At 43.0% G+C, this 19,029-nt stretch overlaps 1 protein-coding gene across 3 annotated transcripts in view; it reads left to right on the forward strand.

The window, feature by feature from the left end:
• Window positions 1-700: 700 nt before the first annotated feature.
• The window catches only part of znf704 (zinc finger protein 704), a 94,624-nt gene continuing 76,295 nt past the window's right edge, over window positions 701-19,029 (forward strand). Inside the window, exons 1-2 of one of the 3 annotated variants that reach the window (XM_036145220.1) lie at window positions 701-1,619; window positions 13,336-13,520. In XM_036145220.1, the coding sequence (XP_036001113.1) occupies window positions 1,359-1,619; window positions 13,336-13,520 (446 nt within the window). In that variant the 5' untranslated portion in view covers window positions 701-1,358. Of the gene's footprint in view, window positions 1,620-13,332; window positions 13,521-19,029 lie in introns of all 3 variants that reach the window. The other 2 variants (XM_012868620.3, XM_012868617.3) reach the window with 2 other exon arrangements.

Consider the following 19,029-nt stretch of genomic DNA (forward strand, 5'->3'; position numbering starts at 1 on the left):
GACTATAGTTCTAAACAGATTAATTAAATCACAATTTAGGGTTTAGAAAACTTTTATGCTAAGAGGAAATCCCTAAAAACAGCATTTCAATCTCTTTTTAAATTTTGTTTGGACACCAGGACCCCTTGTGACTTAGTCATGTGTTAAAACCAGCTATAGGCTGGTCGAACCTGGACTGAACTATTCCTGTCTAATGGACACAAAGTTTCTGTTTTTCTGTACTTGTGACACGTAAAGGGTTTTTTGGGGGGGCGGGTGGGAGGCGAGGAGGTCACCATTGGTACCAGAATCACCGTTGCTTGGATTCACTTAAACATCCTCATGTACTCCATTTTATATGTCAACCACGTCATAGCAATTTACGAGTCCCACAGCACTTTAAAAGTAGGTCACACTCATCTACAACTAGGTTAAAGAATACAGCCTGTCTGTCTGGTCTAAGTTTTTTTTTTTTCTTCTCCTGTAGCCTAAATTTCCCCTTTTCTCCCGCTTTCCTTCTTCCATCCACCCTCCCATCTCGTTTCCTTTCCATCCTTGCGTCATTGTTTTGAATGGAGCAGCCTTCAAGAGTTGCACTACCCTCCTTTGCAGGAGCAGGGGAAGCGGCGGGGGGGCTTGTGGAGGCGTGTGCTCCGCCGTCCAATCGCAGGCCGCCTTGGCTGCCGGACCGCACATGTTTACAGGCAGCGATCCGCCGGCAAGGGCCCCGTTCGGTCTGCGCAAAGCGCGGACTGGATTCGGAGCAGAGGCGGAGCCAGAGCCACCGAAAGGTCGCGTCTTAATCGTTTTCGACGAGAAATTGAGAGTCGGCGACGTGTTCGGCGGCTTAACGTAAACTAACCCGACGTATTTCGGGTCGCACGCGTCTGTTCGGGACGTTTTCACTCGGTTTTGTCGCCGTTTTGCTCAATCGTGAACGACGGTCGCTTTGGCTCCGGGAGGCTGTGAGCGCTCCGCGTTTTCCCGTCGCCCTGCTGGCGACTCGCTGCGAGCAGTGGGGAAAACAAACAGGTCGAGCGGAGGGAGATCGGTAGCCGGGTTGGATGTAGAGGCTGTTCGGGGGCGAGTGAGCCGCGTCTTTTCGCCGCACGGTGCCAGTCCAGAGTTCTCCGGTTCTTGAGCCCCCCGTGGGATTCGCCACGCACCTCGGAAGTTTTCGCCTCCCCCTCCCTCTGAGCATGTTGTCGCCTTTCGACGCTTTCTGTCCAGGTCGTCGGAGCGCGCAGTCTATACCCGCAGCGGTCTTGTGCCATTCCCGACGTCTCGTCCACCGCGCCGTGTTCCGGCGTTGAACGCATCCAAGTTCGGTGGGAGGAGGATCCGCTCTCCGGGAACGCGGGCGACGCGCATCGCTGGAGATGCACGGCAGGCGCCTGGTGAAGCGCTCGATCCTCGGCAGCCGCGTCTACGCGCCGAGCCCGACGGGGGACGGCGGCCCGGTGACAGGAGTGGTCCAGGCTGTCAAGCAGGAGAACAGGGACGCGCTGGCCGCCGGACCGCGGCGCAGCGTCTACACCGTGCTCCTGCAGGACGGAAGCCTGAAGGAGTTCACCGAGGAGGAGTTAGCCGCTGGAGCCAACCACACCGCGGCCAAAGGACCGCTCAAGTCCAGCCTGAAGGTGTGTGCGTGCTTGCGTGTGTGTGTGTGTTTAAGCCCCGGAAAAGGGCCCCGGCCGGCCGGCCAATGCTGCGCTCCGCTGTTGTTGTTGTTTTTGCAGCGTTTAACCGCTTCCTGCACGGAGCGCATTTTTTCCACGGCGTCAGTCCACCGACGCAGCTCGCTGCAAAACCTAAACGCTTTGACAGCGAAATCGCGTCGACCGGGGGTGCGCGGCTCGGAGCGTCCGCCGCTATGCGCGTCCGATCAAACGACGTGCTGTCACGGCATTTGGCGGTGGACACATATGTGGGACAAAAGAGGGCCTGCGCGGTGTTTACGTGGGCTGCCTGCTGGAGGGTGGGTAGCGCGCTCCGCGGCTGCAGCCTTCCCGGACCGATGAGGAACTCGTTGTACGATTGAGCGCCAAACAATGAGCGCATGCGATTCAGTGCATGCGGCATTTAGATGCACGCGTTGTGTCGGGATTTGCGTCCTTTTAAAGCACACGCGTCCGTGCGCCGTCTCTGTAATCGGAATATTGGCTGACACTTCCCTGCGCCAGTAAACACAATGGTAGACCGGGGGGTTCTTGCTCTGATGAGGTGGGAATCAGCCGGTGTTACTTTGATGGGAGCTGATCAGCCAGTCCTGCGCTGGAAAATCTGATATTTATGCATCAAAGTTAATGATTTTTTTTTTTATAATAATAAACGCATCGATGTACAGCTTGACCTTTTGCACCTTTTTTGAGAAAAAAAAGTTGATGCATACTTGCGGATGAGACTGTCCTTTCTTTTGTTGTTGTTAGGTTCAAGACCACTACAGATATCAAAGCAAATTTGGAACACATTTTTGCCCCTTTTTATATGTTTTAGGGTTTAATAAAACATTTTCAATGGGTTCAGATTGGAATTGGTATGTCAGGCTTAAAAAGAAAATCGGAAATTGGGATGGTGCCTAGAAACGATCGACTTGTGCATCTCTACAAAACTATAACATGAAAGAAAAAAAAACATTGGGAATGCTTATTTTGTGTTTTACACAAGTACAATAAAAAGGTTTAATTAATCTCGGGTTGCATTTTCAGGAATTTGTGTGGTGTGGTGTTGACTAATCCGGTTCAGGATTAACCTACACCACCCTTTAAGCATTTTAGGTTTTGAGCCAGAGATAATCAAAGTCAGCCCTTATGAAACAGAGACGTTTCCCTTTACTAAAGCACCTATTCGGAATCTGAAAATCCTATTTTAGGGAAGCTGCTGGGTTACGATCACATTTTTTAAATTTTTTTGGAACTGTTTACATTGGGCTCCGACTCTGGAGGACGCCATATGTCCTCATTGACGGGACTCTTGAACGATCCGTAGAAAACTTGACTGGGGCATCCTAAACGGTTGTGCCACTCTTATCACCCTTGTTAAAATAAATCACTGTTAATGGGATGTTTATACGTGGATCAATGTGCTACCACGTTATAATCCTGTCCTAAAATATCCACACGCGAGGCCACGATGATTACCTAATAACGCAAACCTCAAAGAAACGGCGTGTGAGAGCAGGAGAAGGCAGTTCGGTGGTTCTTGTCATGTGTTCTGCCCTAGTGAGGGAGTAATCAGTGAATTTGTTTGTACACGTGGATTGTAGTTGTTGTTGTTTTTTTTTTTTTTTTTACCTCCTCGTGTTTGTTGTGTCAGGTTTTGGGTGTCGCAGATGAACCAACATGCTTTCTATTTCTGCTCCAAAAAGGAAACCTGCGGTCACTTTTGTTTCCTCACATTTCACACCAGTCGCGCTGCACCACCACAGCCAGCAGTGCCGCTGAGGCGCGCAGCACAACGGTCAAGTCTCTTTCAGCCCGACTCAATTCACACCGAGGTCGAAAACAAGCCATAAAGCGAGGAGGAGGAGTCGGGGGGGGGGGGGGGGGGGCGCCGCTGTGCAGTGCGTGTGTGGAGCGTCACTGCTGGGTCTGTGGTGCCTTTTGTGTGCACCAGAGTGTAGTATGGCTGTAATTTCCCCTCTGGTGTGCGTTAGTAAGACCCAACTTCTCAAAATCTTGGATCGGGTCGTGTTTGTGAGAGCTTGCAGTCTCGTTTGAGCAGTAGCAGCTGCACAGCCAATAAAGCAGGCAGCCTCAGGTTGGCAACGGGTGGCATGCCCCAAAGAATCTGGATGCTTGGCACCAGGCCCAGGACTGCAAATGAATGCTCCCTCTTTTTTTAAGGGAGGGGGTGGTGGTGGTCCGGGTGCCACTTGTTGACTCGTTGGTTTGTAAAAGTGCGTTTTGTCCCTCGAGCAACAATGATTTTTCCTGATGCTAAGAAAGAAGACCGGCTTGTGTTTGTTGCGCTGGCACTTGTTGTTTGGTGTTAAGCGTTCGCCGGCGCTGGAGTCAATGAAGCGAGCTTGTTGACAGCGGCTGAGCGACTCTTTGTTCTGACGCTGAGATCCCAGGCAGGCCGGCGCTGGATGTCCTAATTGCTTCGTTGAACAAGATCAGTATGAAAAAAAAAAAAAAAAAAAAACTCAGCCTGAACAGGCGTGGGTGTGAGTGAGGTTGGTGTTTATTTGCATGCTGGCTGTGCATGTTAGTTATCCAATAAAAGGTTAATATTACATGCATGTTAAATTTAGTTTTCACGCTTACTCGATAAAGGAGAGCTGTGGCCCTGCGTCTGGTCTCCTTTCTTTTCTTTTCTTTTTTTGCAGATGTAGATTTTGGCTGCGTTTAAAATAATTATCCAGTTGTCAGGAGTCCTTAACAGTCTCATACGTCCTATTGTGTGTGTGTGTGTGTGTGTGTGTGTGTGTGTGTGTGTGTGTGTGTGTGTGTGTGTGTGTGTATGGTTGTGTGTGTCAACAGTTGCGACAAAACAGGGTTTTACTAATTCTAAACAAAAAAAAGTTATTTGATCACAGATTAAGACCAGAAATCATCCTTTCTTTACGCATTTAAACATATAGGCATAATGTTTAAACTCCTTACTTTCAGCTGGGAGATGTTTGAGGGGTTTCTTAAACCAACGCCTATTTCAAGTCACCCCACTGCGTCTCCATGCAATCTGAGCTTGGTGTTTCTTTGGGTCTCTGTCATGTTGCAGGGCCCTGTTTTTGCAGATCTTCTCACTTTTTCCTCAAGCATGGTTTAATACAACAGCCGGTTCTGTGATGGCGACCTGACTGGTCCCGCTGAAGGAAAGCGTCCTCCAACCATGACACCTCCAACTCCATGCTTCACATGTTGTGTGAGATTCTTTCTCTGGATTGGCGTATTGGAGCTTAGTGTTCCCGAACGGCACTATGATGTTCTAATTATGTGTGTCTGATAAACCAGGTTTGATTTCAGCCATTTCAAATTTGCAGGGTGTGCTCATTTGTTCGTCACCAGAAATTCTCTTTACACTTGACAAAAAAGTACTTCTACAAACCTACGCTGAGCGAAGTGGCGAGCACCCTAATCCCTGGTTTTTATGCTTGACGCATCTGCGCGGTCCACGCTGCCATATAACGCCCCCGCCGCGGGACCAAAAGTTTCCACTACGCACACGGAGGCAAATTCCTAACTACTCAGAAAGCCGCATGTGGAAAAACATGGCAGACAAGCAAGCGCTCCCTCTGGCGGAGGTTCATAAATACAGACATCTTTATGATTCAGCCCAATAAGATCACCGTTATCATCAAATTTACAGTTCCTGGACAGAAATCTCCATCGCTCTTGGAAGAAAGCAAGAGGCTTCAAATTGTTGGAAACAACAGTTTTTTACTTCTTCGTGTAGTGGGGTGTAGTAGCTTGGCATGGGAGCACAACGCTGCCACCTAGAGTCTAGGAGAATAGTGCTACTTTGGAGAAAAGCCGCACGCAGCATAAATGCTGCAGACGTTGTGTCCGCACATCAAGCATAAACCAGCCTTAGCCTTCCAACTACTGTTGTAGCAGCATGAATGGAAAAGTAGACATGCTAAGATTAAAAAATACATGTTCTTATTTAAATTATTACTTTTTACATTGAAATTCCTTTGTAGACTTTAATTATAAAACCCCTCGCTGATACTGAAATGGCTAACTCTTCTTTTCTTTGTAATGACTTACCCACTGAAGAGTGTTGTTGTCAGTGTGACCTGATAGCACGTACATGTGTGCTCGATATGTAAACTCAAAAGTTCCAATAATTGAGTTTACGAACAACCAATCACCTGTCAAAGCTAGTTAGGCTGAGAATTGTCCGCTTTCAGTCACCAGCCGATTTCTCTTGGCATCTCTTCTAAAGAGATACAAAAATGAGCATTTTGTGAAGGTATTTTTTTTTTCTCTTTAGTATAATAAGACAAAACTCCTGTCACAAAGTTAAATCTAGCGTTCAGATAGTCTTCCTGTATCTCACTAAAAGATGGGAATATTTTACCGTATCACTTATGTCACACTTTGAGGTTATGGCCAGGTTGCTATATTACTAGCAATAATCAAATCGAAAATTTTCTGGGTCTCAGGATCGTTGCTGCATTGGGGTGATATGTCAAAGTTGGAGTTGACTGAATTTGGTATTCCATCTTGAAAAGTGAAAGCTCCGCCTTCAATAGCCGTTAAGACCGTCGCTAATACAAAATATAGAGAGGTTGTAGTAAAACCTATCTATTCACGTTTTTGAGGGTGGTTTTGTCATTAAACTAGGACCACTTATATTAGTTTTTATTGCATAAAACAGAAATACATTGGTATTAACCAGCGTTGCAAATAGTAAGAAGCACCACAGCTGTTGGCGAAATCCCACTGGTGTTCCCGACATTTACCTAGAAGTGGCTCCGCCTGGATGTGATGTGATCCTCAGACCAGACTTCCAAGAGAAATCGAACGCGTCTCAAGTCTAAGCAGTTGTGTGTTTTAGCAAACAAGCATTTGAGACGCCTACGGTAGATATTTGCGAATGATGTCGAAATACAAAGTCCTTAAATAAAAATAACCATACTGCGTTAAACAAGGGCAGCAAATAAAATCTCTTAACTTTTAAGCTGATCACCAGTGGCAGCCATTTACGTTTCCTCTAATCAATTCTGTATTCTAAAATCTTTTGAATCTTTTTTTTTTTTTTTATGGTGATTTAGATCCTTTGCTGCCAACTTCATTCATACCTTGAATAAGATATCCACGTCCAAAGGAGCTGAAGAGGAAGGATGGAGAAACACGAGAGCAAGGAGGAGGACCGTTAAACTGCCTCCCTTTGATCACCGGGTGAAACGTGTCGTCTCTGTAGCTTGGATTTTTAAAGTGGGCCCAGAAAAACCGGAGGAGTGCAGTATTATGTGCTTCGCAGCAAGTTGACTGTAGGAGCAAAATCCTCGCTCGAGCGGCTCTTTAACCAGATTTTAGGCCATGTGGACTGATAGAACCTTAAGTTTAAAGCAGACATCCCAGATCCTGCTAACAATAGATGGCATAATCCTGGGCGTGACGAGAGAAAGATTCAACGAGTTGATTTCAAACTGTTTGGTGTGAATTTTACCCGTTTTTGTGTTGTCTGGTGGGGAAAAAGTGTCACCTGTGTTACCTGCTGATGCCGAATGTCATCACTTCACTTGATGCTATTAGCTCATACCTGTTTCTACATTGCAGAGGTGCTTTATGTAATTATATGGAGCCATTAAGATCTCAACCAACATCTCAATGTTCGCAAACACACTTTTGTTGTCATTTTTGTCCCTTTAGGAAACAAAATCCACAATGGCATTATGAAAGCATTTGCCGCCCCTTAAAGATTTCTTCTGTGTTTGATAATCTGAGTACGTACAAAAGCCAGTTTTTATTAAAAGGAAAGAAGCTGTCCAAACCAAACTGGCTCTGTGTAATCGTTGGGGGGGAAAAATACGCTGTTGCCTAAGGAGACAAAATAAATAGTTTGGAAACTAAGTCTCTTGTTACATCTGTAGAACCAGCACAGCTTTCAGCAAAGCAACATCATACCTCTAGCCAAACACGGCGATGACAGTGGGACGGTCCAACGCTGCTTTGCTTGCCATGAATTCTGCTCAAGGTATGGCCTAGTCAAAGTCTAAGTCAATTAAGTTGCTGGGGAATACCATAAACACGTCATTCATGTATGAAAACCTTCCAGTGTGGCTGAATTAAAACAATTCTGCAAAGGAGAGTGGGCCAGTTTTCCTCCACACTGCTGTACACGAGTCCCTGCCAGTTATCACAAGAGCTTGATGGTAGCTGTTGCAGCCATGGGGGGCACAAGCATCTTCAACCAAAGTAATTTAAGATAAAATTGGTCCATTCCGATCTCTTGACGAATGATCGGTGCGTCTCTAGTTGTCTTGTTTATTTTGATGCAAGATGACTGCCCAGTTATATCCCTGCACATCTAAGACTTTGGTCTGACTCACATGCACGCTTTTCACCTTCATGATGATTTTTATTACCTAATTCTGCTGTTTTGTGAGAAAATCAGACGTTAAGTGCTGCCGCTAATAATTATTTCTTCTTTTCGTAAGCATACTACTAGCTACTACAACACAGATGCTGCCAAGCAACGAAGAGTCTGACAACTTTCTCCCTAAACACAGGATTTTGCTTATATGAGAAGGGGGGGGGGGGAAAAGAGCGATAAATGGCGGGAGAAAAACTCAAAGCACACGCATACAGTTCAACTTTTAAAAAAGCAACTTTGATTTCTGCAATGATTCGACGTGATCCTCTATATTCTGACAGTGTGAAATGGAATAATTAGGTTGGTGAAAGTAAGGAATGGCTGCTCTTCTCCAAGTCTTTGTAATCAATCCTGTTGTTTTACCCCGTGGTGTATTTTGCGCACCACTAATGGCCTCGATCATATTGCTTGATCCCCGCCACATGTCCACCCTTTCCCTTTCTTTTGTCATTCGTGTCTAATCATGTGGCGGTACTCCAAAATCACGATCTAGATCACCCACGTACACATAAACAGACACGGGCCTGAAATACTCCTCAATGAACTGTTGTCAGTGAATACAGCTGCGTGAGTCACTCTACCAATGTTTTGGCCTTTATGCTGACTTTTTCAGCAAGCCTCCTGGCTGAAAACAGCTACGGAGCTGTGTCGGTGTGCAATTTCATTCTGATACTCGTGCATTTGTCTTCCTTACTATTGTCCATGAAAATAAATAGCGCCTGTCTTGTTGTTGTATTACAAACTTTGCCACAAGAGGATATTTTTGAAGCACTGCTTCACCGCTGAGGATACAGGAGCTTTGCCGACCTTTTAAGTTGCTCTCAAGCAACCGTGTCGTAGTGTTAGCATGTTACAATAGCCCACCTGGCATTGTTTGCCAGTTTTTTTTTGTTATTCTTTCCATTTGTAATGTAATATCTCACAATTTCATGGCAGAATATGCTGACTTTCAACTCTCAGCGCACAGCTTCTTTAGCCTGAAAGGGTTCCATCCAGAAGTTGGGTTGCCACTTGGGTTGCAAACGGTTCTCTTCTTCGTCGTTGTCAATGTCAGTCATGTCACCCCTATTTTCTTTTTCCTGGGAAAAGTAATAACATAATTGTCCTAACATACATATGTAGACTAAAAACAGTCACGCCAAACAGAAATGACAGTGGCTAAAATGCTTAAAAGTGTACAAAGGCCAGATGAGAATGAGAAGAAAGAGTAAAATAGGCACATAAATGATTATTGTCAATATCATGGCAATAATTGCCATCACTAACTCCATCGCAAGCTTTTCTAATATTATACAGCCCTAATAGAACAACTCAGCTAAGAATGCAGCTAAAAGTTTTCAGAGGGATGGCCTTAATTATGAAATATCAAATTTTTACATCTGTGCAGAAATGTAACGACTAATTAAGAAAAATTACTGAGATCAAAGTCTCCAGCTTGAATGTGTCTTAATCCGTTGTTATTTGTCAGGTTGGTGTCCGTGGGGCAGAAGAAATGCGGTCCGAAAGCAATAGCTTGGAGACCTATTAGACTGACACCCTCCCCGGAAATTTAAAAGCTCGTAGTGTGAGACTGTTCCTTTGACAGAAAATTTGTGTCAGATCTTTTTTTTATTATTATGTTAACAACAATGTTAACATAATATATATCAGTGAGTTGCGTAGCGCTTGCCTGAAATCTATTGGCACTGAGTCTAAGTAGTTAAAAGCCCCATTTTCTGTATTTTACTCATGTGAGTTTAACGTTACCAAAGTAATGCTGCTGTTCAAATATCATTCCTGGCAGACACCGTTCAATCTCCATATGTTAGTCCAAAGTTATTTCAGTCGTAACATTTGTTTTTGTTTTCCTCTTAAAACCAACTTCAAGCTAATGCTGTGCAAAGAACACCCCCGTTTGCGTCATCGGTATGACGTCTGACTCCACTAGATCTATCTTTAGAGGATCTTTTGTGAAAACCTCATCCTTTTTCTCTGTTGCTAGTAATCAGCCGCACATGCATTCTGTTTCTGTTGAAAAGCGTCAAAAGGAAAAAAAAAGTATTCTATAAACAGCAATAGGCAGTCACACTGCTGTTATATATCCATATCCACATTATCATCCATATATGGAAGGGCACCTTCTGTTTTAGAGAGGCATGGCTCCAAAAGCTCTATTAGTTTCATATTAGTGTATTCTAAAATTACTTATCTTTTTTTAAAAATTATAATCAAAGGGTTGATTGTGATTTAATTTGGATTTTTTTTCTCAAGATTTTTAGGTGTTTTTGTCTCTTAAATCTGAAGAGTTTTAGTATTGACTGATTCTTAAACCTTAGATGCATGAAAACTGCATTCAACCTGACAATTGAAAGGCATACTTTCTTTATACCATGTCTAGTTTTCCTAACCAGTTTTCAACTAAGCACTCTCGCAATTCTGGAATAATATTTATTTAAATGGTTTCCAGTTACAAAGGACTGTGTGGGAGAGAGACTTGAGGAGACATCAAGGAAACATTGATGCTTCCTTGATGGTTCTGAGAATCCAGCCGGCTCATATCACGGCCCCTGCTGAGGTACTTCTGGGTCATTTCACCCGGTTAGGAAGAGACATGAACCAGTAGGAGATTCTGACAGCATAATGTGCTTCAGTGAAATTATCTTGGTTTTTGCGCCATTAAGTTCCGCCTCAAATGTAAAAACATATGACACAATCCAATTTTATATTTCGTTTGTCGTTTTTTTTTCTTTTTTTTCCCTTGTGCCACTTATTTGAATTCAGTCGCAGAAATGGACACATTAAGGCCAGTATGGGCTAAAACACAGATAGCTAACAGCCATCTTATACAGACGTGATCGACGATGCAAAGCGAAAGCACCAGCTGAGTTTAGACACAGGTCTGAAATTATTATGCATGTTTATGACACAGATTATGGTTTATTCTCTTCTGCGTTTTGTAGAAAAATAGCTGATGTTAGATAGTTGAATATCAGTATTGTCTGCCTCACCACCCAGCCCTGCAGTAGGCTGTGGGTGGTACCGTTAGACATGCTAAACCCTGCAACTTCTCATCAGCATTTGTTTTAAAACAGTGCTATGTTTTTTTAAAAAAAAGATTATTCTCAGTTTTGTTAGCTTATGTAAAAGCTTCCAAAGAGCCAACCTCGTCTCTTTTTTTTTTGTTATTGTTTTGAAACTGTGATGTTTTAAAATTGCATTATACCTTTAAACCTAAAACTAGCCCATGCCTGATAAGAAATCTTAAGCAAGGGCAGATGAGTTTTGACCCAAGACCTGGGCCGGATACAAGGTACAGATATACCAAGGTTATGGTCTCAAAACTGCAAATCCTTTCTCAAACACTGAAGTCTATTTAATGAGACGCCAGAGAAAGGCACACGGTTACTAAAGGATTCTTGGGCTGCATGTAGCACTATGCTCCCCCCCTCTTCCCATTTGTTGCCATGCTCAGCCTTTCAGCTGGCTGAAAGAAGGCTACTGTGATGGACTCAGACCTGAACCTCCAAAAGCATCTAAAGACAATTACAAGGTCGGCCTCCTTCTATCACCTGAACAACATTTCTAGGATTAAAGGACTGATGTCTCAGCAGGATCTGGAAAAACTAATCCATGCATTTATTTTTAGTCGAATTGATTACTGCAACGGTGTTTTCACAGGTCTGCCTAAAAAGTGGATCAGAACGCTGCAGCTGATCCAGAACGCTGCTGCCCGCGTCCTCACTAAGACTAAGAAAGTAGAGCACATCACCCCAGTTCTAAAGTCCTTACACTGGCTCCCTGTATCTCAGAGAATAGACTTTAAAATACTTCTGTTAGTCTATAAATCTCTGAATGGCTTAGCAGCTAAATACATCACAGACTTGTTATCAGTGTATCAACCCTCCAGACCACTAAGGTCAGAACCAGAACCAAACACGGAGAAGCAGCATTTAGTTCCTATGCTCCACTTATCTGGAACAAACTTCCAGAAAACTGTAAAAGTGCTGAAAGCCTGAGTTCCTTTAAATCAAGATTAAAAACCCATTTGTTTAGGATTGCCTTCAACTGTTCTAGTTAAACTGTTTTACTGAAACATCACTAGTTTAAGTTTGTAGTCCAACTGTTTTTAAAATCATTAGTATTTGCTTTTAGTTTCCATTCCCCATGTTTTATTTTGTTTTGTTTTATTGCTCTACATTTTATTCCAACTTGCTTTTATTCTGTTTTTATTTCCCTATGTTTTAATCATGTAAATCATTGTGCCGTCCTTGTACCGAAATGTGCTATAGAAATAAATTTGCCCTGCCTTACTACACCTTTCTCTCGCTTATAAAAAAAAAAAAAAAAGATTAATTAAACTTTCTGGAAATGTTTTCAAGGGCAAAAAACGTGGACAATCATAGTGTGGGGAGAAAAGAAGTGCAGCCATTACATTTATTAAGTTAAAGCTGCTTTAAAGCTACAATTAGCAAATCTGTGGCTGCTGCAAACCTCAGTATGCTGTCTTCAAAAAACAGAGACTTTACCTTTTAATGTCTTGTTTTAGTTTCAAATATTACACCAAGTTGTTCTTTTTATAGTATTAGTATCAGTATGCTGGGAAATATGCCAATTTAAAGTAATGTGCAGTATTTAAAAGTTTTATAACTTACAGTATTTATCTTCATTGCAAATGATGTTGTATTGCTGAAAATACACGTAGTGTTGTAAAAATAGGAAAATAATTCAAACACATTCTACTGTGGAACCCAAGTGAACCTTGGGTTCTCGTTAAAAGTCATAATCAGGCTTTATTGTCCATAGTAAGCAAAAAATAAAAAATAGATTTCTGCACATGAGTAGAACATTTCTTTGCGGAAAACCTCATAACCCCAAAAATGTCAGCAGGAAAAAGAGCTTTGTTTTGTAACTGACCGCTATGCATTTTTCAGTTTCTCCAATATGTTATGGAAAGACTATTTTAGGCTCAAGAGCCTGGAAATTGTTCTAAAACCATATAAAACTCCTTCATTTCAAACATAAATATGGAATTATTGTCAATATTTAGACCATGACTTCAGAAAAAGCCAAAACCTGCCCCTCCATCTTGTTCTGTCTTCAAAACTGTTTCCATATCCTAAAGCTTCCTGGTAATTTTGTAATATTGTTGTGATGCTATTAAACCTAATGATATGTTTGAAGTTATATTTAGAGCTACCCTACCTGCTGCAAAGCTGCTTGACTTAATTTCAAATTGGGTTGGGCTGTCTATCTCCCATGCTTACAAATAGATTTGGGTTTCAGTGCAAGTAGCGACTTATTCCTCTTCTTTTCTTGCCCCCCTGACAGCAGAGCTCCAGTAACGGGGTCTCTGATGGTCACAAGTTGGAGGGCGGCTGTCGGAGCCCAGAGACGGCGGACGAGCAGAGGCCCGTGGACGGGAAGCGAGTCAGTCGGGATCCTGACACCCGATCGGTGTCCCTCCTAGAGCAGAAACGCAAAGTGGTCTCGTCCAGCATTGATGTTCCACATGCGAGGTAAGACCCTCTAATGAATATGTACATTTGAGCACACGCCAAATCTCAGAAACCGAGTCTCTGTCTGGTTCCCGGAGGGAGTTTGGCTCATATTCATATGCAGAGTTCACGGAGAGTTTATGACACCGATATGTCATCCGACAAGTAGGACCTAGTTTAGACGGGATGACATTCCAATTTTTCTGTTTTATCCTCGAAGCCATATTGGCAGCATGCAGAGTCCAATTTAATTTGACAGGTGTCCACTTCTGCTGCCATTGCACATCCATATCTGATAACATCCTGGATGTTTTTTTTTTTCACATAAGTAGGGTCAGTGTCTGCAGATGATTAATTACATACCAGAGTTTTCCGAGGTTGCAGCGACAACTGTACAGAGCTTTGCAGAAGTATTCATACCCCTTGAACTTTTTAAAATTACGTCACGTTACAGCCACAAACCAAAAAGGACTTTTTTGGAGGATTTAACGTAATAAGACAAGGATAAGGACATGAAATTCTGAGCAGTGTGTCATGCATTTGTATTTAGTCTCCTTTAATACTTCTAACCAAAATCCACTTCAACCAACTGCCCTCTGAACAAAGGCAGCTGGTTGCACTTCAGAAGTAGCCTGGCCAGTAAGACTGACTAAAAGCTGGTTTATGCTTGATGCACCCGCGAGGTCCGTGCAACCATATTACATAATTTTGGCTAGCACGCCCCTCCGCGTGGCTAAAAGTTTCTGCTCCGCTCACCTAGGAAAATTCCCATTACGCAGACAGTCCTGTACGGCAAAACATGGTTGGACAAGCAAGAGCTCCTTCTGCCGGAGGTTTGTAAATGTAGAAATCTTTATGATCTTACCCATAAAGATCACAGTGTTAAGAGTCCAACAGGATGCGGTCAATCCTTATCAACCGTGATCATCAACTTAACAATTCCTAGACAGAAATCGGCGTCATTCTTGGAAGAAAGTAACAGGCTTTAAAATATTAGAAACAACTGTGTTTTCTACTTCTGCATGTAGTGGGTTGTAGTACGCTTGGCGTAGGAGCACAACGCCGCCCTCTAGTGTCTAGGAGAATAGTGCTATTTTGGAGTAAATGTTGCCCGGAGCATAAATGCTGTAGACCATGCGTCCGCATGTCTCATTTCCGTGCAGAACGTGTGTGCGTCAAGCGTAAACCAGCCTTGAGGTGCATTCAATACACAACTTGTCAGTCTGGACAGGCTTAGACTCTCCGGCCCAAACTTACGGGCCAATCACAGCGGGGGAGGTTACGATGTGTCATTTCTAGTGCCAGAGTTACTCACAATGCAGCACTTTCCACACAGAGATTTTTGTTGCTTGGTTCTTTGGAAAATGAAAAAAATTTTTGTGAGTTTAATCCTCAGACATCTTCAGACAAAAGCAGCAAAAAGTGTTCACTGGAGAGTTTGCTCGACGGCGTTCAGCTTGGAGTTTGCATCACATCCATAGTTATCTGATTGTTTTTAACCTGTTTTCACTGACCCTCCTAGTCCCTCTTTTGAAATTGGGCTCTACCCGCTGCTTTCCACACTGATATTCCCTGTTTATGGCCTAAATCAGTCCGGCTGGCCAGGCTACTTCAGAAGATGGTTTGGTAGAGAACATCAATGAACAAACAGCATCATAAATGCCTTGTGGTAAGTCTTGTAATTATTATTATGACCTCCAAAATTCTGCCAACAAAGCGCTCAAAATAAAGTCTCATTAACCCCTATTTGAAATTTGACACAAGCCACGCAGGATACACAGTAAACATAGAAGGTCCTCTGGTCAGAAGAGATAAAAACTTAAACTTTTTGGCCTACAATACGTGCAAAACTCAGAATGCACCATCGTCACTGTGAAACATGGAGGCAGCAGCGTCATGCTGTGGAGATGCTTTGCTTCAACAAGGACAGGGTAGCTGGCTGGAGCCGATGGCGCTAAACCATGCAATCCTAAAGCTTAGGGTCTGTGGTGATTGTGCGGATGAATGCATGACACACTTCTCAGATTTTCTGCTCCAGCATGAAACCCTGTGCTGGTGGCATCTTGGGCCAGGGAATGTGAACAGGTATGTGACAAAGTGAAAAAAAGATCAAGGTGCATTAATACCTATGCAAGACTATGTAGGAATCTTTATCTGTACATAATACTCCCGAGGGTTCCCTGCATTTTAAAGGGGCCTCAGCTCACAATAAGTGCTGTGAGCTAACAATGTAAATTCAACCTTTATGCTCGCTTAAAATGACTTTCCCCCTCCGCGGCACAAACTCAGACACAATGGATTTACTGAATAGAGGTTCCTTAAGAGCTGCAGGTTCTAATCTTTCAGTGTGTCTGAAATCTATGAGTGAGAATGGCAGTCTCTTTCATCCTCTGTGGTACCAGAGTACATCTGACCTTACACTGCGATACGTACCACAGACCCCTTTACAGCTGGAAGCCATTAGAACGTGAAGTTGCATTAGTTGGTCTTTCACTCACTGTGATTCTGCACACCACATAGAAACGCACTAAAATACTTTTGCTAGATTGTCTGTGGAGTCTACAATCGAAGCTGATGAGCTGTATGGAAATAAAACATTAATAGCCATCAAGTGCCATCTCGGAGACTACAACATTCCTATTAATCGGGCAATATTTACACTTTTTACAAGATCTAAACGCCAAACGCCCGTTATTGACCATCCCCATCTGATTACTTGATGGTAGAGGAACATCTGCAGCTCCATCACTACGTTTTGAGGTTCACATTTGGTTATTTGCTTATTGATTTTATTTTTTTTCCCCCCCTGCCTCGCTGCCCATTTAGAGGATAAGTCTGGTTTTAAATTGAATCTCTTAAATGGATTGGACAGAAGTTGTGCACCTGTCCCACTATGATTCCCTCGTTGCATATTGGCTGTAATATTATTATTACTCATAGAGTCAGAGTAAGATGGCTTATTGATTATTTCACTGCGTTCAAAACGAGCAAAGCCGCTGTCGTCTGCACAGAGACAAGCGTTTTTATAAACAACCTTAACATTTATCAATTCAATCCACCCCCTCACCTATTCTCATTGTCGACGTAGAGCAACATTTGCAAGCTTTTACTGGTGAGGCAAACTCTGAAGACTAAGCGTTTATTGTGCAAATAGACTTTGCCGTCAAAGGGATACGCCCCTGCACTTTGGTGTTTAGCGTTTGCTTGATTGTCACCGTGCCGAGGGAGACATGAAACGCCAACAGGCTTATAGATCAAACACGAAGGTTCAAAAATGTCCTGTTTTTTATTAATTATGGACATGAAAATTCCAGCTCTGTAGGCCTAACATCTTTCTTTCTTTGTGCGTGCTGAGGACTTCAAGGCCTCATGCTCAAAGTCCAACAACCTACTGTGCTAAATCAAAGCCACTACAAAAATCAGACTTCAGATAAAATACATTTCAGCCCACTACCTAAAGTGTGCTTGCGCATTGAAGAACACACACAAAAAAAAAAAAGCTCATTGTTGCCTCGTGGTTTGAGCGGACCGGGTTCTGAGCTCTTTTCTTGGATATCCATATAGCGACCTCCTTTCAGCACAATGCACCATTATTGCCTCTAGATTAAGATCCATGGCCCTCATCCTCTGCACACCTGCGTCAGATTTTCAGCTGCACGCTGATGCTGGAGGGGAACAGGAGTTTCCCCTGACCGCAGAGTAATGGCGAGCTGTAATTGAGACAAGGAGGGGAGGCAGACATGGGGGGGGGGGGGGGGGTGGAGTTGTGTTAACGGAGTACAAGGAAACCGACAGCGGAAAAATAGACGTACAGTTGGGTGAACAACTGTAGATAAAGAAAGTAATTTTAACAGTACTGAGAAATTCTAGTAACACAAAAAGCAAGAATTGAACAGAAGACCAATTTTCTGTAAAATTCTATGGAAAAAGCAATTTCTGGTGGAGTGGGATCCTGGAGATTGCCCTCAGGAAGAATTTCAGTGACTAGCTATTAGAGGGTAGGGTCTTCTAAATTGTTTTTTTCCATTAGTAACTGCTCGTCTTGCGTCAGCTCTACTGGACTCTACACTGTTTGGGTCGTTTTCCATTTACAGTGGAGTACAACCTCAGTGTGGGTAAGGTCGTCATGGAAAGGAAGCCTGAAAAGTAACGGGACGTCATTTTATGCGATAGCGAATACGCTTCAGTTTTTCTGAGAACGTCTTGCCACCTATCCAGGAGTCTTTGTCTGTTCAGGCGGCTCCCACTTGAGCAACCTGTAGTCTTGTCGTCCTTGATTCCTGTAAAGGGGTCACTGACGTCATTTCCTTGCCCATCAGTGACCGGCGTTTTTATGACGTCGCATTTTTCAGCTCAACTTTCCCGGAACCACAGCCGGGTGGATAATGAAAAAGGAGCTGGTACCAAATACTGGTACCCAAGAGGCAATTCTGAACGTTGAGTCAAGTCTGCTGGGTCCTAGGGTAAAAAGGGCTTCAGAAATCACTTTGTTGATCTCTTTTATTTGAATAAGTATAAATAAGTATTTAAACAAAGGTGGAAAAGACTTTATGTTATTGTTTTTGTTGTTGTTGAAAGAACTATATATTTAATAGTGCCCTAATTCTTTCATATCACTGTATGTGTATGAAGTCCTTTGTTTTAACAGAAAACTCCAGAGAGGTCTGACCTTGAGGTAGTTTGTTTCGCTTTGGGGAAAAAAATCCCTCTCCACCAGTTATTTAGCAAGGAAATATTCCGCTTTTTGACGCCTCCCATGCAACCCAGAATACAGTAGGTTTCCTGCTGCAAGGGGAGTCACTGATCTACTTGAGTGATTTGTAGAAGAAACTAGCTGTGCGCTATGTAGACATTAACCCTCAGGGCTACATTTCACAGCTCTGTCAGCCGGTTAGTCATTATTCTTATTATTAGGTAGCTTTCTTCATCATGTTTCTTCACAGCACATGTACTCTATGGAGGCTTGGACTAGTCTTCCCCATCTGTGGTAGTTATACAACAGAAAGTAAACCTAATAAAGACCCTAAGTCCTCAAAATTAACAACTACTTTAGATTAAAACAAGCCTTAAAAACTCTTTAATTAACACATTATAATACCCAGGTTTATCTACACAGAATATCGATTTTTTTAAACAGTTTGTGATTTATTAATCTTTTCTTTGTAAAAACAAACAAACAAAAAACTTGGATTCTTTGTTGTCCAAAAAAATTATTTTGTATTATAATCTTATATTGTTCTCCTGAATCCAAAATAATACTTTGAACATGGCTGAGAGTCACAAGAAGCTAACTACGTTCCTGTTTATGAGAAGAACAGGAAGGCCTCAGCAGAAACAAATAAGCCAAGAGTGGATTTTGAAGATTTTTTTTTTTCACGCAATCCCACTGAAGAGCAGAAGGGCAAGGTTAGACGGTCTTGCACATGCTCAGTTATTCAAAAAGGGACTCGAAGGAATCTTACTGAGAAATCGGTGACCCTAGCTTTAAAATGATAAATGGGTTGTACTTGTATAGTACGACCACCCCAAA

The sequence above is a fragment of the Fundulus heteroclitus genome, chromosome 13 (assembly GCF_011125445.2).
Source record: "Fundulus heteroclitus isolate FHET01 chromosome 13, MU-UCD_Fhet_4.1, whole genome shotgun sequence".
Lineage (NCBI taxonomy): Eukaryota > Metazoa > Chordata > Actinopteri > Cyprinodontiformes > Fundulidae > Fundulus > Fundulus heteroclitus.